We start from the raw sequence: 26,431 nt of genomic DNA, 5'->3' as shown, positions 1-26,431 counted from the left end.
TCTCATATTAATTTACAAAGCAAAATACCCAATTCTCATTCTAATCTGCACCCACCTAAGGTTCTTGAAAATGAAATCCCATTAGTAATTCCTTTTCATTTTTACTTTCAAGAATCTTTCGTGTGCAGGGAGTTTGGCTTTGGTGATTTCTGCACTTGGGCACAGCGGGAATTCTGTAAGCATTCTGAAAACTTTGTTCTCTCCCATTACAGGATACAATGCAGTATCCTAGGAAGTTTGTTGTTGAGAATCTTTTAACGTTACGAAAGCATGTATTGGAGATAATGCCAGGAACACATCTGTAAGTGAATCTCAGGTCTGATTACAGCAAATCCTTGCTTTAAAATACTTGCTCCAAGTAACCTGATCGCTGTCATTTTTGTGGTTGATATGTGCACACACACACCAGCCCAGCATTTAGAAGAATGAGGACTGCTTCCTCCCTACAGCTGCCTGACAGTTAGACTTAGAAAAGGAATTCTCCACTGCTCATATATTCGTTCCCTAATAAATCCAGCCTTTTCCAGGCCCCTTCAGAAGGAAAGGAAATAAAGGGACACCATGGATCTTAAGCTAATAATGACAGTAACTTCAGGCTATGGCTCAGGCAAAGCCAGAGTCAAAGTCTTTGATTTGGTGCTAAAACCTAAAATGAAGGTGAAAGAAAAGCTAATGAAGAAATGAACACTCCATAGATGGCATCTGTTTCTCTGTAACCAAGAAAAGTGGGTTTTACTCGGTTTGTAGATGAGATCACAAGGCTGCCAAGTACAGTTGGGCAGGCTTTGCACTGCACAAGGGCTCTACGCCTAAGCAGGTGTCATTCACACAGCAGCATCGCATATTTTCTGATAAAGGGAAGTCAACTGTCATATGGAAAGCCCTTTCTAATTTGTTTGGGCTAGTGTTGGGGCCATTCCCTTGGGACATAATGAATAGCGAAGAAGCAGCACACAAATATTTTCAAAGCATCTGTTCTCAAAGAAGAACTGGTTTCTAAATGAAGCCCAATCACCTTACTGTTTGATTTCATGCCTGTAATCCCAGCACTCTGGGAGGCTGAGACAGGAAGAAGGCTAGAGGTCAGGAGTTTGAGACCAGCTGGGCAACACAGTGAGACCCTGTCCCTACAAAAGAAATTGTAAACATTAGCTGGGTGTCGTGGCATGTGCCTGTAGTCCCAGCTACTCAGGAGGCTGAGGCAGGAGGATCACTGGAGCCCAGGAGTTCGAGGCTGCAGTGAGCTGTGATTGCAGCACTGCACTCCAGCCTGGAAGATAGAGCAAGACCTTGCTCAGACAGACAGACAGACAAAGAAGAAAGGCACGTGAGTCATGCAGCACGTAAGCAGGAGCCTTCATTATTTTGTTTACTCCCTAAACTCAAAGGCTCGAATATTTGCCTGGCTCTTTGTGGATATCTAATATTTGTTAAGTGAAAGGATTGAAAGGTGATTTTGTACATGAAGCTGCAGTTAGCTTGACATCGGCCCTTAGCTTTTATCCCATTATCTTGGGACTATTAATCATTAACCTTGTTCTTTCTTTTTTGGTGGTGAGGTATGTAACATAAAGGAGTAAAGAATAATCTAGATGAAAAATTAAACACATGAAATCTCCACTCACACACATTTGACAAGAACTGTTTGGTAAGAAAGTCTAGATTTCTGTGCGAGAATCAGGAATTAAAGTCTCTCCCCATACATCTCTTTTTACTGCTACTATTTAATTCTTCCAGCCTTCTTCACTAGGTGAGGGTTTCTCAAACTTTCTGGTCTCAGAATCCCTTTGTTGTCTTAAAAATTATGGAGAACTGTAAAAAGCTTTTTCCCATGTAGGTTGCATCTATTGATACTTGTTGCATTCAAAATTAAAACTGAAAAGTTTTTGAAACTCAAGATGACACAGTCACACGTTCTATCAGTTGTCAGGGTGATGACAACATCCTATGTCTCTGTGCACTTGTGAGAGAATGTGAGCGAAAAAGGCAAATAACATCATAGCATTTTGGGGAGTCAGTTTCCAAGATGGACCCACTAATTCTTGTTCTCGGTAGTCACACCCCGTGTATAATCCCCTCCGACCGAACCAGGGCTGTCGATGTAACCGATGGGACACAGTGGAATCCACAGTGTATTGTGGGGATTCACTCAGCATGGTGGCAAAAATATTAAGGGAAAAATATCAGAGACAGTTATAGAACATAGTCTTTCAGAAGGCCTAGGGGTTTTTTCTATAGTTCTTGGCTGAAGGCAGCTGGAGTCTCTTTGCAGAAGCCAGAGAGATTAGGGCACAAATACATAGGAATGTGAGTAGTTTACCTAAAAAGCTCATTTACTCATGTGGTCTTAAAACTAAACTTTGAGCTGGATGGCCCTCTCGTTCGGGGGGTGGTGAGGAGGTTGGCCAGGATTACCCTCCAATGGTGTTGCTTTGGGCATTAGAACCTGGCCTTTAATCTTTCTCTACAACTGTGTTGACTTAAAGCCTCTGCTATTAAATCTATACTGAATAAATGGGGAGAGGGAGAACTGGTCAGGGTCATGTAGCTGCGATCTCTCTGTGAGTGGCTCATGACCCCTTGGCCCACTTGATCACTGGAAATTTGTGTTTGAGTGCATTTATTCATCCATCATTAAGTCTGGGTCTGCAGGACAGACCACCACAGGTGGTGACCCCAACAGTGTATGACATCTGAGGCTGTCATAAAAGGCTCTGCAGCCTTGATCTCTGGGGGCAGCCAGCCACCGTGTTATTAGGCCACTACATTGCCTGCTGGGGAGGAATTCACTTGCCAGCCAGGTGAGGAGACCACCTTGAAACTGGATCCTCCAGCACCAGTCAAGCCTTCAGATGAGACTGCAGCCCCCACCAATCTCATACCTGCAACTCATGAAAGACCTCAGGACAGAACCACCCAGCAGAACTGCTCCTGAATTCCTGGCCCTATATTGCTATTTTAAGCCACTGTATCTTAGGGCAAATTGTTATGCACCGATAGATAACTACTACAGCATTATTAGGGAAATCATTTTGATCTCACAGACTCCTTGACCCTTGAAAGGGTCTTGGGAACCTCCGAGAGTTTCCATATCACATTCTGAAGGCTGCTGAACTAGACCATGCAGGATTTAAGGAGATATATTCCATAGAGATTTGAGGTCAGGAGAAGACTTTGCCTAGAAAAATGAATGGAAAACACAAGGCTTCATGCTAAGAAGGCTGTTCGTATCCGGCAAGCTTGCTGATTCTGCGCACGTGCCCAAGCTGCAAAGAAAGGCGCTGGTTGCTTTCCTCCTGCTCTTTCAGAAGCTTCAGAGCTCCTCCTACTCTGTTATCTTCCCACTTTCATAGTCTTGGGAAAAATTGCTCCTGTTCCTCCACTCACCTGGGAATTTAAGGGCACACTTTTAGCAGGTGTGTTGGCACAGAAGCTAGCATAGTTTTAATAAACTTGGAGTATGCATCTGGAGAGAAAAAGAACATCAATAAAGTCTGTATGGATTCATAAATAACAGTAACTAGCTCCTTTCTTTGTGATAAACAGATAAATTTCCTGTGAACGTGGAGGAAGAGGCACATGTTCCTACGAACATAATAAGAGGCCCAGGCATCAGAAGACCCAAATGTCTCCTGCTCTCTGCTTTAGGACACTTGCTAAAATCCTCCTTGGCCTCTGCCCGCTGGCCCAGTCGGTGGAGCACAGGTGAATGGCACACACTCGGAAGCCAGTCCACGGGATTCCAGCCGCAGCCTGCTGCTTCTTAGCTGTGTGTCCTTGGAAAATTACTTAACAATTCTGTGCCTCCACTTTTCTATTAGTTTATTTTGCATTACCATAAAGGATGATCTGAGGCTGGGTAACTTATAAAGACAAGAGGATTAATGGGTTCATGGTTCTGCAGGCTGTGCAAGCACAGTGCTGGCATCTGCCTCTGGGGAGGCCTCAGGAAGCCATTGTTCAGGGCGGAAGGCGAAGGAAGAGCTGGCATCACATGGCGAGAGAGGGAGCAAGAGAGAGAAGTGAACGTCTAATAGAAAAGCTAATTAATGTCACTGTTGCTACTGCTACTAATTAATAATGACCAATACTTCTCTACAGTCTTTAACATCTGTCAAGTATTCTTCTAAGTGCTTTACAGAGACAGACTGAAGCAATCCTTGCTGCGCTGGTGAGGGCTAGCATTATGACTATATTACATACTGAGGAAGCTGAGTCACCGAACAGCCAAGTCACTTACCCAAGATCACGCAGCTCAAAAGGCAGCGGAACTGGGACTTGAAGGCAGGCATTTGGATGCCACCATCAAAGCTGTTAGCCTCTGACCCCTTATCCCTTTTTGTGTCTTCATAACATCTGGCAAGAGGTGGTGAGGACAGAATTTAGGCCAAGGGATGAGGGTCTGGCTGTGAATGCCAGGGTGCCTCACTCACATTGAAGCTCACCTGCCCCTAATCTCTTTTTCAATAGAGATCGGTAGGTTACAATCAAAGTAACAGCAGTCAGATCTGAGATGTCTGCAAAGCTGGGGGCCGTGGGCATCTGTTGAGGTTTGTCTGTCAACCCCTCTTTCCCCATCCCCAGTTATTTTGGCTCCTGTTGAACCTGGGGTTATGCCGGAGGCAGGCACACACCATGCCTGGCCAGTCACAGTCAGGGTGGCTGCCTCAGAAACGGGTTGACAATGCCATTAGGAGGAACCCTGGGACTTTTGCCGGAACTCTTGGTAAAGAGGCAGATGTTTTATCAGGGACGAGGAATTGCCTGGATGCCAGGAGCTACTTTTGGGAAGGAAGCTACTTTTGCCTGAGAAGGAAATCTACAGACAGAAAAAGCAGAGCTCAGACAAAGAGACAAATGGCTAAGCTAAAAATGGTTGGGCACTGGATCCAGCTGCGCCTGAAGCTACACGGACAATCTAATTTATTTTCTGTTTGGATTAAGCCAGTTGAGTTGGGTTTCTGCCACCTGCTCCAAAATTGTGCTGATGAAACACAATGAATTCAAAATCTTCTTCTATGCTTTAATTTTTTGAGTTTGACATACTAGATCCCACACAATCTGAAAAAAAGGTAGCCCCAGCACTGGAGGATTTCAGAGGAGTCAGGCTAAGGGGTGAAGAGATAGAGAGACAGTGGCTCCCTGCAGGGCTGGGGCCGAATCTGGGTCTTGATTTCTAGTCACCTCCATCGCCACAGACAGTCTATCACCGCTCTGTGCAGCACCGTGGCCACTAGTCATGTTTGCTACTTATGTTAAAATGAATTAAAATGAAATAAAAATTCCTCTTTTTTTTCTAGCCAATTTTTAGTGTTCGATGACCGCATGTAGCTAGTGGTCCCCAGAGTGAACGTGGCAGACACAGAACATTGCTACCGAAAGCCCCCTTGCATAACACTGCTTCATCTGTTTCTAACTGTGAATCTTCCCTTCCTAGACCAGGACCAAAACAACGTAATTCTTAGAAACATACAGAAAACATACACATGATTATAACTCACTCATTCAATGTAGACATTTTTTGGCCATCAACTAGACATTACGCAGTGAACTGGAAGGTGGGGGCTCGGCACTGGACACGGCCAGGTTCCCGAGCCTCTGGGGATGACCGCCCAGAGAGGAGAGGCTGACGGTGCACAGCTGGAGGCATGTCTGCTAGAGATAGGGCTGCACAGGGGGGTGAGCCGGGAAAGCTCAGAGGGGCCCGAGGCTGCTGTTTCAGGCAGGTTAGTCATTCATTCAGGCGACAGGTACTCATGGAGCTGTTTTCATGAGGCAGGAGCTGTGCTTGGCACTGTTGATCGAAACATGAAAAAGCCTAGTGAGGAGAGGATATTTGAGTAGACCCCTGGATGTAGCCCTGAATCCAGCTGTGAGAAGTTCAAGATCAGCTGTGCTGAGCCCTGGATGTGCATGGAGTCACTGAGCAGTGACCTCTAAATACAGGCCTGAGTTCCAGCGATGCTGATTTGACTTCAGTGGCGTGGGATGTATCCAGAAGCTCCACCTCTATCCCCCAGAGGCTCTCACAGGTAGTCAGAGTGGCAACCTTGGACCCAGAGCAATGGTTCTCGAAGTGGGGTCCCTGGAGCTTGTTAGGGATGAAGATTCTCTGAGCCTGCCACCAGCCTGCCACCTGAGACACCCTAGAGGTGGGTACCCAGGCTATCCCAAGCCCCTGAAGCCATGCTGACCCTGCTGGAGTTCCAAGATGCCTGAAACACAGCCATGCCCCTCCCTTAGCCCACAGCTTGCATTTGTATTTTTTTAAAAATTTATTTTATAGTGGCGAGAACAGGTAACATGAGATCTACCCTCCTGCCAAACTTTAAAATGCAGAATACAGTATTGTCGACCACAGGCAGACTCTGGAGCTTGTTCGTCTCGCATGGCCAAGACGTCACGGCCCTGGATTCATAACTCCCCAGCTCCCCTTCCCCAGCCGCAGGCACCCACAATTCTGCTCTTTGCTTCCCTGAATTGGACTATTTCAGATATGCCATATTAGTGGAATCACGTTATGTTGGTTTTTTTGTTTGTTTTTGTTTTGAGACAGGGTCTCACTCCCGTCACTCAGGCAGGAGTGCGATGGTGCAATCATGGCTCATGCAGCCTCGGCCTCCCGGGTTCAAGCAATCCTCCTGCCTCACTTTTCGATTTTTTTTTTGTAGAGACGAGGTCTCACTATATTGCCCAGGCTGGTCTTGAACTCCTGGGCTCCAGCCATCCTCCCACCCTGGCCTCCCGAAGTGCTGGAATTATAGGTGTAAGGCATCGTAACCATCCCACAATTTTATTCTTAAGATTTACAAAGACTGAACAAAGGGCCATGTGTAGAACTTGAACTCCATTCTCATTTGAAAAACGAACGGATGATGACATCCAGAAGGTCCCAGCATGCATCATGTTTGTAAGAGGTTGAAATCACTCCACAGTTATCCCTTGCATCCACACAGACATACATTCCTCATTTTTTCCTCCAAGATATTTTCTTTCCTCTGAGCATGATAATTACTTAAATTATAAATTCATTTGTAGCTCAATGCTCTAACATATTTCAAATGATGACATAATTGTGAGGCTGGAGAATAAAGGCTGACAACTTTTAATGTTAGCCTTGCCACCATAATCATAAACCAGACAATAAGGGTAATGCATCTTCCTCGGGCTGCATTCATGTAGGCAGCAGGTATTCACAGAGCAACTTCCGTGAGGCAGGAGCTGTGCTTGGCTCTGGTGATCAAAACATGAAAAAGACCAGAGTCCCTCACCTCTGGGCAGAGCAGGCAGATGTGGAGGGTCATTCATCCACCTCTACAGTCAACAGCTCCTTGTTACACACCTACTGTGTGCCAGACATTGTTCTAGAAGCTACTGATAGTGTCCGCTGCCCACATGGAGCTGACACCCCAGAGGGGAAATTCAGATAATGAATGTACAAATAGACATGCATTTTATTTGGTCATTTTATGAAAGAAAAGCCAGTCAGGGAATAGAGTGGATGGCTGTTCTTTTAAATCAGGTGATGGGATTGCACCTGGGAAGATGCCCGCAGAGGCCTGAAGGGCAGGAGGAAGATCACACTTTGTTTCTGCTGGATGTGGTGGCACACGGCTATAATCCCAGCTACTCAGGAGGCTGAGGCACAAGAATGGCTTTGGAATGTGGGGAAGAGGCTTCAGGTACAGGAAATAGTACCGGCAAAGGCCCCAGGGCAGAACGCGTGGGAGGGGCTGGGGAGGGAGGTTAGATCCCAGTGTGCTGCTGTTGACCAGGCTGCACCTTTTTAAAAAGTACAGTGGAGGGAATTTTCAGAGAGGCGAGGAGACGGCCGGATCAAGGCAGATCAAGGCTCTCACTGGGAGGAAGAGGCTGTCAGGAGTCAGCACTGAGCAGGGGAGACCAGGCCAGAGGCAGGGGAAACCTCCAGGTGTGAGATGATGGGGCTTGGCTGGGACTGGAAGCTGTGCGGGGGGGGGAGGTGCTGCATTCCAGATGCATTTCAAGGGACAGCACAGATGGGCAGGTGCATTATCAGAGCATGTGGCAGGCCGGGGGGACTGCCTGCACCTGTACCCGAGAGTTCTTCTGTGGCAGCAGTTCTGTGCACTCTCATGGGCAGTCAGAGTGGCAACCCTGGACCCAGGGCAGTGGTTCTCAAAGTGGGGTCCCCGGAGCTTGTTAGGGATGCAGTTTCCGGAGTTGTGCAGATGCCGGCCGTGAGCTGTCCAGAAGTTTCACTGCCTTTTTTGGCCTCCTTTTCATGGCACTGACCAGACCCCAGCACTTTGTGGACACGGAGGCCTGACTCCTTGGCGGAGGGAGCCGAGACACTGCAGAGCAGAGCTGCAGGGCAGGTGGAGGCATCAGATCTACAGAACCTGCTGTCTTGGGTTGGAGGCAGCAGAACAGGGGACCTAGGCTCAAGGGACTTTCCAAATGACAGACACAAGATAAACGATCACAAGATAGTCCTGGTGCTTGGGGACGGGAACCTTATGTCTGTGATGTTCGCTGCTATTTCCCTAGACTGGCACCCACCAGTCCCCCAGGGAATGCCTGGTGGGAGACCAGGAGGCAGAGACTCAAGGGCAAAATGAGATAGAGACAAAATCCCAGTTGTCAGGGAGCCAGCATTGCAGACTGGGCGGCTGGGGTAGGGCATAAATATACACACAAATGAAAACATAAGAAAGATAACGTCAGATAATGATTAGACACAACAATGATTCTGTCAAGGCTAAAATGAGAGAAAGATGAAATTCCAGCTGTCATGGAGCCAACATTCCAGATTTCAGGGGGGAGGGGAGTAACCACATAAACAAATGAAAACATAAGGAAGATAATGTCAGACAGTGATCAGATAAAACAATCATTTTATTGGATATGCCAAAAATAAGATCAGGCAATGTGCTAGAATGGGGGCAGGGAACGCAGCTGTCAGCGCCATATGGGGACATGAGGGGCTCCAGGGACGAGGTGGGCGCGGAGTCCTGAGGGATGAGGAGGGGAAGGTGGGGAGCCTCTCAGGATGGCACAGCCTGGACGAGGTGCCAGGTGAGGAGGGCTGGCAGCATCTGCAACAGGCCTGCACACAGTAGGCGCTCACTAGAGAGAGGCCCCTGGTGGCTCCTCCCTTGATTCGGCAGGCTGGGGTGGCTGGAAAGAGTGTTTCCTTCTCTATGCAGCAGGCCTGAGCCATTTCTCTGTGTGGATCATGGGCATCTCCAGTGGGCACATAAGGTCTGAGAATCTTTTCTCAGAATAAAAATTTTAAAAGTGTGCAGCAAGATATGTGTGCTCACACAGGAAATCGATTGTATTGAAATGTAGTTACTGGCCACGCACAGTGGCTCACACCTGTAATCCCAGCACTTGGGGAGGCTGAGGCAGGCAGATCACTTGAGGTCAGGAATTCGAGACCAGACTGGCCAACATGCTGAAACCCCATATTTTTGTATTTTCTCTGCTAAAAATACAAAAAATAGCTGGATATGGTGGCACACGGCTATAATCCCAGCTACTCAGGAGGCTGAGGCACAAGAATTGCTTGAACCCAGGAGGTGGAGGTTGTAGTGAGCTGAGATCACACCACTGCACTCAAGTTTGGGTGACAGAGTGCGACTCTGTCTCAAAAATAAATATAAAAATGTTCAGTGCAGGCCAGGCACAGTGGCTTATGTCTGTAATCCCAGCACTTTGGGAGGCTGAGTCAGGTGGATCATCTGCGATCAGGAGTCAACATGGTGAAACCCCATCTCTGCTAAAAAATTAGCTGAGCATGGTGGTGAGTGCCTGTAATCCCAGCTACTCTGGAGGCTAAGGCATGAGTATTGCTTGAACCCAAGAGGTGGAGGTTACAGTGAGCCAAGATTGCACTACTGCACTCCAGCCTGGGTGATAGTGTGAGACTCTGTTTCAAAAAAACCAAAAAATGCAGTTACCAAAATTCAAAATATTAAAATATTGTTGAATTAAGTATAAGATGTAGTGTTCTACTTTCAAGGCAGTGAGGAGTATAAAAGATATTTCATGACATCCGTATCAACTGCATATGACATGACATGGAGATGTATGAGTTTGGTGGCATCTGCTAATGCTTTCGGGGGCTATGATCTGTGTTCACAATGGTTGTGTCCCCCAAATTCATATGCTGAAATACCAGCCCCCAAGGAGATGGTATTAGGAGGTGGGGCCTTTGGGAGGTTATGAGGTTATGCAGAGGAAGTCGTTATGAATGGGATCAGTGTCTGATATGGTAAGCAGTTTCCCCACCCAAATCCCATCTTGAATTGTAGCTCCCATAATTTGTACATGTTGTGGGAAGGACCCAGTGGGAGATAACTGAATCACAGGGGCGGTTTCCCCCATACTAGTCTCATGGTAATGGATAAGTCTCACGAGATCTGATGGTTTTATAAGGGGTTTCCCCTTTTGCTTGGCTTTCAATTCTCTTTTTGCCCGCCACCATCCATGTAAGATGTGACTTGCCTCCCACCATGATTGTGAGGCCTCCCCAGCCATGTGGAACAGTAAGTCCATTAAACCTCTTTACCTTCCCAGTCTTGGGTATGTCTTTATCAGCAGCATGAAATGGACGAATACAGTGTCCTCATAAAACAGACCCCAGAGAGCTCATTTGCCCCTTCCACCACGTGGGGACACAGCAAGAAGGCACTGTCTATGCACCAGGAAGCAGGTCCTCACCAGACACTGAACCTGCTGACACCCTGATCTTGAACTTCCAGCTCCCAGAACCAGGCGCAGTAAATTTCCGCTGTTTATAAACCATGCAGTTTATGGCATTTTGTGATACCAGCTCGAATGGACTACGATAGGAAGAAAATGCTAAGTGTCATTTGGATGTTAAGCGGAAATGCAGGTGTAACTTTCCCATTCAAGTTCAGAGAGCTGAGTATTCTCTGGGGCTTTCTCTGCCTTGGACCCCTGCAGGGTGGCTGCAATGCGGCTGCAGCTGGAGTACAGTCTTCTATGGGCACAAGTGGAGGGTCAACCCCCCACTCAATACTTTCTCTCGGAACTGTGTTTCTTACATTCCAGCGGGAGGGCTCATCCTGAGAGAGCGAGCTGGCAGGTGGCGTCACTCTTCATGTGAGTGTGGCACGGGGTTCACAGGGCTCTATGGACAGATTTTACTGAGAATGGCACCTGCCTGACTCACTAGGATTCTAACTGGCACATGGATGAACATTTTTGTAGTAACAGACAGTTATCTACTGCAAAGTGATTTATGAACTACTGTTTGAATACCCACAAGTAATAGATACTTATATTTTTATTAATAAATATAAGTAGAAGTTTAACCTGAAGCTTGTTTAAGCTACACTAAGCAGCCTTTCCTGAAGACTTACAAAGTGCCAAGCAAAGATTTCTGAGTACATTTAGTTCTTGAAACAGTCCCATGAGTTGGGGGTCATTTCTATTCCTATTTCACAGATGAAGAAACTGAGTCACAGAGAAGTTAAATCACTTGCCCAAGTTGATGCAGGCATTAGGAGGAGGAGGCATTGGGACTCACCCCAACCCAGTCAGGCTGAAGCTGAGCCTCCGATCTCTATACTATTCTCTCTTTAGAGAAAAATATTAAGCAAACGATAAACTCTGTGGTTTTTGGACATGGCAAAAAGTGAGAAAGGCTGTCAGTTAATCAACCCCGCGGTGTGGTGTTCCCTCCTGGGCTCTTCTACCTTAAACAAACTCCAATTGAGCTGGAAGGTGAGGAAGAAGGAGTGCTGGCCTAAGTCAATCCTGCTAATGTTTCTGTTCTAACATCGCTCTTTTCACTTTGGGATGACAGATTACTTTATTTTTTGCTTATGTATATAGTCTCTGTTTTCATTTCTCAATCATCTCTAATGAAGTTGTATCATCTTTAAAATGAGAACATAGCTTTTACTTTCTAAGTAAAGCAAGTGCCATAACGGACAAGCTAAACTTGGGAAAGCCCTGTGCTAGCCCGCAGTCCCCGCCTTCCTTTCACTGGTGCGGACCCAAAGTTCAGATCATGATGATGCTACAAAGGACAGCACTGATCCCTCATATTTTCTGAGTGTTGACTCTGGCAGGGAGTGGGTATGGTATCATTGATTGGATAATTAATCAGCGACCCTGCAAACATCGCTACCAAGGCAGAACAGCTTTGTATGCATCAGATTTGCTTTTTAGGCAAAAATCTGGGCCAGTTAGTTGGAGGGGAGGAACAATTTTTAAACCTAATCCCAAAGCAAATCTCCAGCTGTGACAAGAAAATACTTACTCTCCCCATATAGTTATTTTTCAACTGAGCAAACATTTTTCAATTGCCCTAGAGCATCTAACCCATCCTTAAAATTCTCTTAGAGAGTTACAAATGAAACATTTTGAAGTTGGAACAGGAAAGTGGAGATCAGGGCAGGATGCTTTTGAAAAACAATAAAACACCATTTTTCCATTGTCTCTTTAAAAGCAATATTCTCCAATCCCTGTCAAAGGAGATCTCCCCGCATCCTGTGACATGCCTGCCTCTGCCCTTCTCCAACACAGGAGATATTGCGAACACGCTTCCCCACGGACCCCACAGCGGAGCGAAGTCATTCATCACCTTCAGATTGATGTGCAGATCTGATAGCATCTCTGCAGTGCACGGGCCTATTCATGAACATCTGGGTGTCTTAATTTAGCAAGGGCAAAAGATGCAGAAAAACAACCATAGGATGCCCCTGGTGGGAAAGCCCAGCGACGACCACTGGGGTCAAGATACCCCATCAGGGTGCCTTAACTGCTCCCTTTCATTTTGACTGTCTATGGAGACAAGAGCACCTGGGGATGTTTCCTGGGCTCACATAACTGTATATATAACTATATATGTATAATATCTACAACTGTATATGTAACAACTATACATATAAATATTATATATATATATATATATGAATAGTTACATAATATAACTATATATAGTTTTTTTTGAGACAAAGTCTCACTCTGTCACCCAGGGTGGAGTGCAGTGGTACCATCTCCACTTGCTGCAAACTCTGCCTCCCAAGTTCAAGTGATTCTCCTGCCTCAGCCTCCTGAGTAGCTGGGATTATAGATGCCTGCCACCACGCCCAGCTAATTTTTGTATTTGTAGTAGAGATGGGGTTTCACTGTGTTGGCCAGGCTGGTCTCGAACTCCCGACCTCAGGTGATCTGCCCACCTCAGCCTCCCAAAGTGCTGGGATTACAGGTGTAAGCCACTGTGCCTGGCCCGTATATATTATTCTGAGAATAATCTTGGTGTGTTCTCAGAAAAAGCCTAGAGGGAGCATGCAGCATTTACCACTCAGGTATCACTCAGCCTCCTGGCTGGAACAGACAGCCTGCTCAGGATGGTTTAACTGGAGGAAGTGTTGTAAAGCCTCTGAGCATAATGGAGGGAAATGGCCAGGGGGTGCAGCACCCCACGCTAGTCGCAGCTGGGAGCTGTTTCCACCTGCCTAGGGGCAGGGCAAAGCAGCTGAGTTGCTGGAGCCCAGAGAGAGGAGAACCACAGTAAACAGACTTCTCAGTGGGACAGGTGTGTGAGTGTAGAGGACCACATCCCCGAAAGACACACATGAGGCCGGGCTGATGTGTCCCTGGGATCCTGAAACAGTACCATGGACAGGGGCTGAAACAACAGACTCGGATTCTCTCATAGTTCCTCAGGCTGAAAGTCCAAAATCAAGGTGTCAGCCACATCACCACTTCCTCCGAAGGCTCTAAAGAGACCCGCCCTTGCCTCTCTGCTAGGCTGGGCGAGTTGCCGGCTACTCTTTCTTTCCTTGGCTACTGGGTGCTACTGGATGCTTCAGTCTTTGCCACCATCCTCACATCTTGCATCCTCCATGTCCAAATCTCTGTCTCCTCGTAAGGATAGCAGTCATTGAATTTGAACTCCAGTCTAATCCAGCATGATCTCCTCTCAACTTCAGTACATCTGCAAAGACCTTACTTCCAAATAAGGTCACATTCATAGGCACCAGGAGTCAGGGCTTCAATCTATTTTCTTGGGAGGGTGGGCATAATTCAACCCATTCCCTCCAGTTCCCTCTGGTGCCTCCCACTGGTTAAAGCCCTCTAGAAGCCAGAGGGCAAGGGATCCTGGGGCCTGTAGTTCTCATGGGTCAGCCCCCAGGACCCAGAGCAGAGCCCAGAAGGGTCTGGAAGGGCAAACCAGTCACAGGAGAAGGCCTTGCTGCCATCCTTTTCCTAATAATCCTTTCTAGCTGCATTCTTTATCCAGGGGTTCCAAGGATCTCTCAAGCCCTAATGAATCTCCATGACACCCCAGAGCGGTGAGAATTAGATCATCGTTTTGCAGATGCGAGGATAAGTAGCAATCTCTCCTTTAAACAGCCCTACTGATTGCCACTTTATTTTTAATTTGATTTTATGCAGAGAGATAGGAACATGTTCTAGGAATTTTGAAAGCTCTGTGTAAGAAAAAAACCCCAAGTTACCACCATGTTTCAAGGGTCAAGGAATATGATTTCATAATGAGTTTTGCAAGGGGTGAAAAATGACAATAATTTGAAACTTTTCAAAATTCCAGGAGAAGTGGTGAGATTTACCACTTCTCAGGAAATTTAATTTCAGACTGAATATATCAGTCCTGAGGGCAAAGAACTTCTTCCTTCGCCTGCCAGAATTAGTGGTTACTGCCTTCTCTGGAGCCCAAAGCATGACTCTAGAGTTTCTTTGTGTTTTGTTTTTTTAAATTTCAAATAAACAGTAGGAAGAAAGTTCACGACATTAACAGAGCTAGAAATCGGTTGGATCCCACCCCCTTGCCCACCTTGATTTGTCTGACAGCAGCGTCTGATCACTACCTGGACCTCATCAGAGGAAACATCTACCTGCTTGCTGTCTGTCGCTTCCCTGGTGTATACCTGCAGGAGGGCAAACTTTGTCTGCTGCCTGCTGTCCTCGTAGGACCTGCAACAATGAATACCTGCAGAGCTGAGTAAGGCTGAATAAATTCTGCTCTGTGTATATTCTCTTTCTTTCTTTCTTTTTCTTTCTTTCTCTCTCTCTCTCGTCTCTCTCTCTCTCTCTCTTTCTTTCTTTCTTTTTTTGACAGAATCTCACTCTGTTGCCCAGGCTGGGAATGCAGTGGCACCATCATGGGTCACTGCAGCCTCCAACTCCTGGGCTCAAGCGATCTTCCCACTTCAGCCTCCCCAAGAGCTGGGACTACAGGTGTGTGCCATTGCGCCTGGCTAATTTTGGTATTTTTTGTAGAAACAAGGTCTCACTATGTTGCCCAGGCTGGTCTTGAACTCCTGGACTCAAGAAATCGTCCCAAAGTGCTGGGATTACAGGTGTGAGCCATGCACTTGTCCTTGTCCATTTATTCTTAAAAAGTGACCACCACTCTAGCCACTGACATACACAATGGATCACATGGAAATCTGTGTCAGGTCTCTGCTCACGTGGCCTCAACTTGGGATGCTGGGATGTGAACACTTTCCTCTGACACTGAAGAAGGAGCAACCTCTAACGATTTTGTCAGTCCCAAATGCTCCTTCCTTTAGTTTTGAAAGCTTTTTGTAAGAAAGTGGCCTTGGTCCTCCATTCAGACACCTCTCTCGCCTTGCCCCTTCAAGTCTGACTTTGGCACAGTGGGAGCCAGGGCAGGCAAGAGGGGATTAGGGAGAGGTGAGTGCTGGCGGGAGGGCCATGGAGCTAAGACTTGGAGCTTTCCTGCCCCCACATGGCAAGAATCTCATTGCCAAGAAGCCTGGAGGCAGGATGAGCAAAACGGTGGCCTTGGGAATCAATGATCTCCAAATAAAACAGTGCCCAGGCACCTGGAGTGAGATTCAGGTGGCTTCCGCCTGCAGGGTCTGCTCTGGGGAGAGTTGAGAGAGCTACTCCCTGCTTTTCCCATTGCATTTACTCAGGGGGAGAAAGAGGCTGTAGGCGAATGAGGCTATGGCTGAATCCTCCCATCCATGGCTGTCTCCTTGGATTTAGGAAAGAGCTTCAGAAGGCCTGATTTTAAGGTAAGAACTTCCCAGTGAGGTAGATTTTCCATCTGTTAATCCCCTATTTCACCTTTCTGAAGTTTGTTTTCTTTAAAACTATCAACAAATTGAAAAACACACTTAATTTGTTCAAAGATCTAACCAGCTGTCTCACCGGCTGCTAACAGACAACATAGGATTTGCTTTTCATTCATTATTATTTTTTTTAATTTCTCATCTTCTAGTCAAAGCTGCAGTTTTATTAGCTAGTTATTTCCAATAAAAGTTTATTTTTTGCCCGGTTATAAATGTTCTGAAGCTCACTCTAAGCCAAAACTTTTAACATACAGAAAATAGAATAATAGAAACTCCTTCAAACTGCCCCATCTGTTTCCTAATTTTCCATGTTGCTTTGCATAGCTGAGGTCAAGTTGTACACCCCAGGGGAGGCAAAATGATGCTACTGCGTGTATTAGTCTGTTTTCATTCTGCTAATAAAGGCATATCCGACACTGGGTAATTCATAAAGGAAGAGAGGTAATGGACTCACCATTCCATGTGGCTGGGGAGGCCTCACAACCATGACGGAAGGAAAAAGCACGTCTTACATGGTGACGGGCAAGAGAGAATGAATGCCAAGCGAATGGGTAAAACACTTACAAAAGCTCTAGATCTCCCGAGATTTATTCACGACCTAAAGAACAGTATGGAAAAACCACCCCATGAGCCAATCATCTCCCATCGGGTCCCTTCCACAACATGTGGGAATTATGGGAGCTACAGTTCAAGATGAGATTTGCGTGGGGACACAGCCAAACCATATCACTGCATAAGCACCCAAATCCAGTGTTCAGAGCCCAGAACTCTATGCCGGTGCTGCAAAGATGTTTGTTTATCAATGAACTTTGAATAAAGCTTGTTGGAATTCACATACATTTACTTGCAAACAAAAAGATCCTGACAAGAGTACAGACATTAGTAGTCACTTCACTTTACCTTAAAGGCAGTACAAAGACACAGCACCCCCAATAATAACAATACATCCGTCCAAGGAAGATGTGCTCCCTTGAAAACGGCCATTATAATATCTCACAGTCTTAAGATGGCTTTTCCTTTTCAAAGTATTTGAATGTCTTATTCTTCTGAAATAGGTAAGGCTGAAACAGCGCTTGTAGTCCAGAACCGACGTGGGTGTGGTTCCAGGACACAGGTCTGCAAATTTTCTCTCTAAAGGTCCAGATAGTAAAAATTTTAGAGTGTATGAGCCAAGAGGCAGAACTGAGCATATCAAGTAGCTAGACAGGGCCATTTAAAAATGTAGATATTTACAAATATTAAAGCCATTCTTTGCTTGCGTGGTGTAAAAAACGGCCAGCAGATTGGATGTGGCCACAGACTGTTGTTTTACGACCCCTGTTCTAGGGCATAAAAAGTCAAAAGGAATTATTCTCTAGCCTCACAGTGTTTACAGATCTTTGTGGTAGATGATACCTTCTGGGGTGGACATCTGCTGTTTTGTCTGACCGGCATCTGTTCCCTGACTTTCAGTGAAAGCCAGATTTTTCCATGATGCATAGGCTCTTAGTCTCAATCCACACCTGCCCCACCTGAGGCTACACCTGCCCCACCTGATTTCACACCTGCCCCACCTGAGGCCACACCTGCCCCACCAGATTCCATACCTGCCCCACCAGATTCCACACCTGCCCCACCTGATTTCACACCTGCCCCACCAGATTCCATACCTGCCCCACCAGATTCCATACCTGCCCCACCTGATTTCACACCTGCCCCACCTGAGGCCACACCTGCCCCACCAGATTCCATATCTGCCCCACCTGATTTCACACCTGCCCCACCAGATTCCACACCTGCCCCACCAGATTCCACACCTGCCCCACCAGATTCCACACCTGCCCCACCAGATTCCATACCTGCCCCACCTGATTCCAAACCTGCCCCACCTGATTCCACACCTTCTCCACCTGAGGCCACACCTACCCCACTTGATTTCACATGTGTCTCACCTGCTGCTACACTTCCCTCACCTGATTCCACACCTGCCCCAGGGTGATACATTTCTCAGGACCAGCCAATAAGAGCAACACATTATTTTCATTTCAGTGGTTGGCTTCAGGTTAGGCTCATGACCCAAGCCAATCAGTTCCAATCAGTCTCTGTCCCAGAGGATTTGCTGGAGCGATTGGCAATGAGGTTTCCACTCATTTCTTGCTGGACATGAGGCTGTGAAGAAGCCAATATGGCATTGCCGGGGCCACCTTGTGACTAACAAAGAGGAAGGAGAGCTGAGAAAGGAAAAGAAGCCAACATCCAGACCACATCATTTGCACTTCAAGTGTGTTCTGCAGACCAGCCACACTAGCATAGCTTAGGAGCTTTGAAAAATAAGTACCCAACCCAGACCTCCTAAGCGAGGATGGGCATCTACTCAAAATGTTCATGTGATCCGCATGTACAACAGTGTTTGGGAAACACTTTTCTAGACTTTTAAAGTTATGTGAGCCAAGTTTAAGTTGGGTTGTGTCTGTAGCCTTTATAACCCAAAGAATCCTGAATAATCCATTTCTCATAATCCTGATGAATCCGTTTCTCATGACACCATTCATGCAAGTAGCATGTTTGCGTACGCATTCTCATCAGTGCACACTATTAATAGCAACCGAAGAGTGACCATATTGTGAGTCAGACAGAGGGACTGCACCACTCAAGCCCAATGTCACTCATCTACTCTATATTTCACGCTGACCTTGCAGTCCAGTGAGCCCAGTGAGAGTTCATTCCTGAGTGAGCTCCATCATCCTAAGGAAAGAGGAGATGAAGGGGCATCTATCTCAAGCATGGAGTGGGCAGCAGGAAGGAGCCAAGTCTGCAGAAAGATAGCAAAGCTGACTGTCTTTTTAGCTCAGTGGTTTCCAACTCTGGCTGCACAGTGGAATCACCTGGGGAGCGTCTCAAAATAACAGGTGCTCACTTCCACCTCCAGCAATTATTGTGACTTGCTGGACTACACTTTATGACTAAAGTTGAGAAAGGCCAGCCTAATGAAAAGTTGCAACTTCCAGGGCGGGGGAAGAGGAGAAACTTTGAAAGTAAACACTCCATAAAACCATTGTAGCAAACATCCCATGACAGATAGGAAGGACACAGGATGCGATCAGGTGGCTGAATGCAGGAGCGTCCACGGTAACTCCAGACTCACCATAGCCAAGGGAACGATGCCCACCAGGTCCTTCTGGCTGATGAAGATCTCAGACACTGCGATGTCTGTGGTCCCCTTCCGTGGGTATTCCACCTGCCATGTGATGGGCTGAGTCCCCGAAAGGCTGCTGAAACTGGCTATTTCAAAGTTCATCTGCACAACCTCATTGAACAAACTGCTGCTTCTGGAAGAGAGAAAAGAAAATGGCTTTAAGCCAACTTCATTCAAAGGATCCTTCTCTCCCTCATAATTGTACCCAGAAGATAAAGACAAAGAAAGCACCTTTAGGGGATGGCTCTGGGGTTTTGGTGGGGACGCCTGGGGCATGGAACCACCTACAAGGTAAGGACTGGCAGCTGGGACAGAGAAGCACCCACAAGTTAGGGATATGGGTCAAGAATCTTCAACCTGAGCAGTAAGCTGTGACCCTTGGAATGGTTATTACCAGCTCTGCAGATGATACATTAAGCCAGTTTATCTTACACCTGCAGTGTGTACCTGAATGGCCTCTGTTCAGTTCTGTAGATGCGGCAGATGCTTTAGGCTGGGGTCCCCAACCCCTGGGCCATGAACCAGTACCAGTCCATGGCCTGTTAGGAGCAGGGCTGCACAGCAGGAGGTGGGTGGTGAGTCAGCGAGTGAAGCTTTGCCTCTATTTACAGCCACTCCCACAGCTGGCATGACCACCTGAGCATTGCCTCCTGTCACATCGGCCGCAGCATTAGATTCTCACAGGAGCACGAACTGTATCTTGAACTGTGCATGTGAGGGATCTAGGTTGTAAGCTCCTTATGAAAATCTAATGCCTGATGATCTGTCGCTGTCTCCCATCACTCCCAAATGGGACTGTCTAGTTGCAGGGAAACAAGCTCAGGGCTCCACTGATTCTACATTATGGTGACTTGTACAATGAGTTCATTATTCAATATTCATTATTTATTCATTATTATTACAACATAATAATAGAAATAAAGTGCCCAATAAATGTAATGTACTTGAATCATCCTGAAACCATCCTTCCCCCACCACCCCAATCTGTGGAAACATTGTCCTCCACAAAACTGGTCCCTGGTGCCAAAAAGGCTGGGGACCGCTGCTGTGGGCCACTCACTCCACAGCACCTTCACCCCCCTCTGCTTGTCCTCCTCTGCTGTAGGGGCTGAGAGGCCTAAACTACATTCTCAGGCCTCCTTGCTGCTAGATGCAGGATTGAAGCAGAGTTTGCTCCAGTCAGACTCACTCATTTGGGACTTAAGAGGGAGAATTGGGTTCTGGAGAAGCAATCAGGAAGGGAATTGGGGTTTTCTGGTGAGCACAGTGGCCCTGGTTCTCCTGGGGCAGCTGTGGGGTGCCCCTGGCATCCAGGCCTTCCCATCATCACCCTAAGGGGTGACAGTGATACTTCCACCACCACAGTCTTCTGTAGGGGTTGGATCTTTTCTGTCTGTGTTATCCCTGGCTGCCCTGTCCCTGGCTGTGTAGTAAATACATTCAATTCAGTGGTTCTCCTAGAGATTATTCAAATTACCTAGTATCCTTTAATGGCACCTCTTCTGCTTAGAGGGACTACTTAGCTAAACGGACTCTTTGTCTGCGACTAAGAATTCTGACCAATTCCATGCATTTGACATATATGTATTTTGGGAACTACTGGTGGTCCAAACTTTTTCATTTTTTAGATTAAATGTAAATTATTAAAGCCAAAAAAGGAAAAAAGGTTTGCCCACAGTCACATAACTGGGTAGTGCGGTCAACATAAAATGTAGCATCTCCCGTCTCCCAGTGCAGTGCTCCTTACAGACCCTCACCTAAGGCGGCTGGTGGTCAAACACGACATCACAAGGCTCCAACAGTTTATTTTTTGTTTGTTTATTCATCTTTTTTTTTCCCCTTAGGGAAGGAGACAGCAAGCTGTGTCCTGTGAACCAGATGCAGCCAACTGCCTGTTTTTTGAGCCACCTTTCACTGCCGTACAGCCCGGCCTGTTCATTTACGTTTCCTATGGCTGCTTTCATGTTACCAGAACATGGTTGAGTAATTGCATCAGTCAATGTAGAGCCTGCAAAGCCTGAAATATTTCTCATCCAGATCTTTACAGAAAACGTTTGCCAGTATTGGCTACAGAAGGTCACAGGAGGGGAAGCTGGCCGGGCTTTCCAGAGCTGTTGAGTCAATAGAACCGCTATTGGTGGAAACAAGAAGGCAGGGCATGCCAGGCACCAAGCTGGGTTTTTAGGGGCCAGGGTTCTGGTGAGCCTTAGCATCCAGCCCGAGGTGGCTCCAGTGCCCTCTGCTGATAGCTAAGGATGGCAATAAGTGGTGGGTCAATGGTCAGCAAGACCTCAGGCTGGCATCCTGGAAGGCTACATGTTTGCAGGTGAATGAAAGGAGATTTTTCCATGGCACATCAAGAAAGAAATGCCAAACATGCTTAAAAACTGCTTCTCAAGCATGTGCCAACAAAAAGAGTAGCAGTGAAATGCTTCCTTTTGCTGGGGCATTAATACTGGGTACACCATTCAATCTTCAGGGCTTGATTGACAGCCAGAATAAGCTAACTCTCCACCACATCACCCTCAGTCCCGCTCAGTGGCTGGGGAAGGGCATAACGGGAAGGTTACCGCATCAAACAAAAACACTGGGACTCGTGAATCTCCCTTAAGTCCACAGGGCCAGTAGTAGGGCCCAGATAATCATGATTTATGAGATGCTAGAGATTCCTCTGGGAAAGAAAAGAAATCCAAGGTCTTGACTATCAAGCCAGGGGCTGCAAATCTCAAGCACGAATTGGTCTTTAAAAATGAGGGAGGGGTGTCTTGGGTCTAGAGTGTTTCCAAACTAAGAGATGTGTTCTTGGTCTAGCAGCTGAGGCCCGGAGGGGTCTGGGCCTGCACAACTCAACATCCAGGAGATGCTCTCTCACTGCCGACCTGCAGACAGCCTTGCATTCCAGGGAGTTTAATCTTGCCTTCTTACCAAGCACACCTGGACCTGACTCTCCTTATCTGCCACCTGGCCACCAGTACTGGCGCTGTCCAGGAGCTGCATGGCTACTTGAGTAACTCTACTCAGCAAATCATTACTTCCCTTAGTACTGGACGTGGCAACCATGCAACTGTCCAAAGACCCCCTTTCAGTCCCAAAGGGATGCCTATGCTGGCACAGCACCACCGAGGCTGCAGTGAGCTTTCAGCCTGCACCCTCTCTTCACCCCCTTACAAAGCTCTGTGAGCACTGCAACCACTCACATCATCTCTCCGAGACTCGGTGGCACCATCTAGAAGACTGAAATAATGGCATTCCCATTGTACAGGGAGGAACGAGGCATGAAAAAGCAGCCAGCACAAGTTCTCCTGCTCCAGTGGCACCCTCCTCCGCTGCAATTATGCTAACAAAGGGCATTAAGAAAGGCACAGTCAAGGACAAGAGAAAAGAGAAGCGGTACTTTTCCTTTTGGCCTGAAAGACATTGTTATGTGATTTTTGTGAGCAGTGAGGTGACCTCCCTAAAGCGCTTTGTTATAGTTGGCACAAGAATAAAAATAACATGTGACTGTTGACAATATACTCCCCCCGTGCTAGGCACTGGACCAGGTTCCAAGCATACTTTAGTCCAAATCCAAATCCAAATCCAAACCCTGGGGTGGTGACTGAGGTTCTCATTTTGCGTCAGTTCCCAGCACAGACACTCTTGAACCCCTGTAGCCAGAAAGAGCTTCAGCCTGTTCTTCAACCACAGATAGAAGGGAGCCACTCAGCAGGTCCCGTCTGAAACATTCCGCAGCTCCCCAGTCTGATGCCCACCACCTGCGAGCCAACTAAACCTAATCTTAGTTTCAGAATGGAAAAAAAAAAATACAAATTTCACAAGTGGATGAAAGCTGCAGCTTTCTGGCAGCTGCACAGAATTCTGGGTCAGGGTGACATCAGGGCAAGCTCCCTGGCGCACTGGGGGCAGGGGTCTGGCTTGAACACTGACATCAGTCTTTCAGGAAGTTGGAGATCTCAGACAGAAAGAAGAGATAATTCTGTGTCCACAGGGACCCTGGGAATGTGTGTGATGGACCAAAGGTCAGACCAGACTGACCCAACAGAGAAATGAGCTCCTGGGAGGCCTCAGGATTAAACATTCTGACACAAGACAAGGAATTCTTCTGGGAAGATACAGAGCCAATGCCCTTGTTCCTTTATTTTTGTGCATCCATATTCTTTCCTACCCCTTCTCCATCCCCACACAGCCTTGTCTTCTTTGTCTCTAAAAAATGCATAGTATGATATATCTAAGTTAAAGAAAATGCAAACCTATTTCGAAATTTGACCCTTTTGTGGAGATGAGTGACTGGCAATTTGGTGTTGCTGGCTCTGCTCTGAGCATTTTAAGGGAGCGTCTCCACTCTGTCCTTGCTGACTTATGGGATGACTGCTGGATAGCAGAAGGTTTTCCTAGAGAAGTTGGGAATCTAGGCTTTTTTCTCTAAAATCCCTGGATTTTAAATTATAAGAACCTTCGCTTTTTAACCGTGGTGTAGCTGAGACGATATCTCTGCTGACTCAGTTTCCTGCCTGTGGCTTAGAAGAAGGTTTCACTCCAGCATCTCCATATTTTGGCAAAAGCATTTTATAGAAATGCTGTGACCTGAGGTGGAAGATGTCTTCTAAAAAATGATGCATGTGGTGATTCACCAACTGCGGTGCCAAGGACTCCTGGTGCTCCAGGGGTGAGGCAGCAGTGGCCTTGGGGCTAGGGCCAGTCCCTAACCCCGCTCCAGCCCTGACAGACTCCTGTTGCAATGAAAGCACCTCCAAACTGATGTGTTATCTATATTAGGTCTCCAACAAGCATTTCATTGAAATAACGAAAGAGAAAAGAAGAAATGAAGCAAGAAATGAATTGAGGAAGTGAGAAGAGAAGGAAGGAAGAGAGTGAGAGAGGGAAGGAGAGAGGAGGAAAGTTAGCACCTAGATGAAAAGCCATGGCTCCTTAAGCGTTGTACATGTGCGTCGGGATTCATGCTGCAGGTGTCAAACAGACCTCCTGACTCACAGCCTGGCTTCCCCAGCTACTGGCTGAACAACGGGACAACTCTGCCTCATTTTCTCTGTTTGCAAAACCATTTCCAGGTTGATATGAATGAACAAGTCAAAGTACGTAGAACAAACCTTGGTGCCAGCAAGCATCAGTACATTCTGTCCATTTCTTGTTTTTAGCAGGACCTGACATCATGCTCAGGCTTAGTGACGTTAGGGTTGGCTGTCTGTCTAAAGCCACCATTCCGACACACTCTTGAAGGCTGGTCCGGGAGATTCCTGAGAACGAGCCACAGTGGGGGTCAGGCTCTCAACCATTCACTGTGCACTGGGGTTCACTAGGATTTGCATACAGTGCATTTCCTGAGTGCTTGCCTCTGTCGGACGCAATGCCATAATGCACACTGTGTGGCAGATAGACACTAAAAAAATAAGAAATCTTCTTTCAATTCTTCTGTGGTCAGTGCCTTTCCGCTGACTCTAATCAGACTGAAATATTTGCTAAGGTTTGCCTTGGAGGGACCAACAGTCTTCCACATCCACTCATATGGGGTTTGTGATGCTGTTGGAGTAATAAAGAGGAATTTAAACACTTAAGTGACTCCAGAGTGCACCCAAGAACCATCACTTGCTAAATCAATAGTGTAGATTTCTTGCAGTAACTCTTGAGCTAAATTTTCAAAATTGGCTTAAAAAGCTCTTACTCAAGAGCAAATAAATTCCCCCAACAGTCACAATAAAGTTTGGAGCACTGGAAACCTAATTTACCAAACCTCTTAGCCGTCGGAGTCTATTTGGTAAGAAAACTGAGTCTGGGGCTGTGTTAAAAGCCAAAAGGGCTTTACCTCCTTAGCACAGGGAGTTAGGGATTTTAGCTCCAAAATTGGTTGACAGCTTAGTGCCCGCAGAAAGGAAAGAGACTAACAAAATAAAGAAGATCAACCTTCTCACAGGGAAGCCACTTGAGGACAAGAGAATCACCTGACCCAGGCGTCACTTAGTCCATTCCACCTCATGAGTATTTTATGAAGGCGAGGACACATGTTTCATCACTGGGAAGGATTTTCTTAGAAAGTTCCATTGACTGTAATGTCAACAGTCACATCCAAGGGCTTTCTGGGATCTCTCCACGGTGCTGAGGCACGTCCCTTGCTGGGGCAAGTTGCAAGCCATAGAAAACACCTTGCATTGATTGACAAGGAAAAGAGAATGGAACAAATGCCTCAAAACTACCAGGCAGACCGGAGAAACGGGCATGGGGCCTAGGTGGGGACAAATGAGGGCTACAAAGCTAGAACCTCAGATGCCAGTTCTAGAGAGCACAGTGCTGCTAATGTCAAAACTAATGTTCTCCTGTTCTTGAGTCTTTGCCTAAGGATCCCCCATTCAAAAGTCTGAGTAAGGATCTCTGAAAGGCTGAGCTGAGCTAACACTCCTGGATTCAATATGCCAGGGGAGCGAGAAATAATCTGGCCTTTTACAGAGGGAGTCCCTCCTTCATCCACCCTCTCTGTACCTAGCTCAGGGTGTGGGATAACAGAGACAAGCAGCAGGGAGGAGCAAAGCGTATGAAGGTCGACCTATTTCCAGGCATCCTTGAATTACATTATGAGTTCAAATTTGAAAAGCCAAACAGGCTGCGTGTGGTGGCTCATGCCTGTAATCCTAGCACTTGGGAGGCTGAGGAAGGTGGATGGCTTAAGCTCAGGAGTTCAAGACCAGCTTGGGCAATATGGTAAAACCCTGTCTCTACAAACAAACAAACAACTAAAACTAAAAATTAGCCAGTGTGGTGGTGCAGGCTGTGGTGCCAGCTATTGGGAAGCTGAGGTCTGAGGATCCCTTGAGCTTGGTGAGGCGGAGGTTACAGTGTTGCAGGGAGGTGGGGACTACAGTGTTGAAGGGAGGCAAAGGTTACAGTGTTGCAGGGAGGCAGGAGTTACAGTGTTGCAGGGAGGCAGAGGTTACAGCGTTGCAGGGAGGCAGGGGCTACAGCATTGCAGGGAGGCAGAGGTTACAGCGTTGCAGGGAGGCAGAGGTTACAGCGTTGCAGGGAGGCAGAGGTTACAGTGTTGCAGGGAGGCGGAGGTTACAGTGTTGCAGGGAGGCGGAGGTTACAGTGTTGCAGGGAGGAGGAGGTTACAGTGTTGCAGGGAGGAGGAGGTTACAGTGTTGCAGGGAGGCAGAGGTTACAG

The 26,431-nt window shown here is 46.9% G+C and overlaps 1 protein-coding gene and 1 long non-coding RNA gene across 2 annotated transcripts in view; both read right to left on the bottom strand.

The window, feature by feature from the left end:
* Positions 1 to 26,431, bottom strand: part of TMEM132C (transmembrane protein 132C) — a 431,755-nt gene that overhangs the window by 68,585 nt on the left and 336,739 nt on the right. Inside the window, exon 4 of the mRNA XM_032244139.1 lies at positions 19,210 to 19,393. Coding sequence (XP_032100030.1) covers positions 19,210 to 19,393 — 184 coding nt within the window. The remainder of the gene's footprint in view (positions 1 to 19,209; positions 19,394 to 26,431) is intronic.
* On the bottom strand, positions 17,398 to 19,202 carry LOC116527245. Its single transcript, XR_004258452.1, has 2 exons — positions 17,945 to 19,202; positions 17,398 to 17,671 (listed from the first exon to the last, which is right to left on the bottom strand). It is a non-coding gene; the product is annotated as an uncharacterized LOC116527245 (long non-coding RNA).

This window comes from Sapajus apella, unplaced genomic scaffold (genome assembly GCF_009761245.1).
Source record: "Sapajus apella isolate SASKATOON/1434 unplaced genomic scaffold, GSC_monkey_1.0 scaffold2, whole genome shotgun sequence".
Classification (NCBI taxonomy): domain Eukaryota; kingdom Metazoa; phylum Chordata; class Mammalia; order Primates; family Cebidae; genus Sapajus; species Sapajus apella.
Note: the sequence above shows the minus strand (reverse complement) of the source record. Positions and strands in the feature narration are given on the sequence as shown.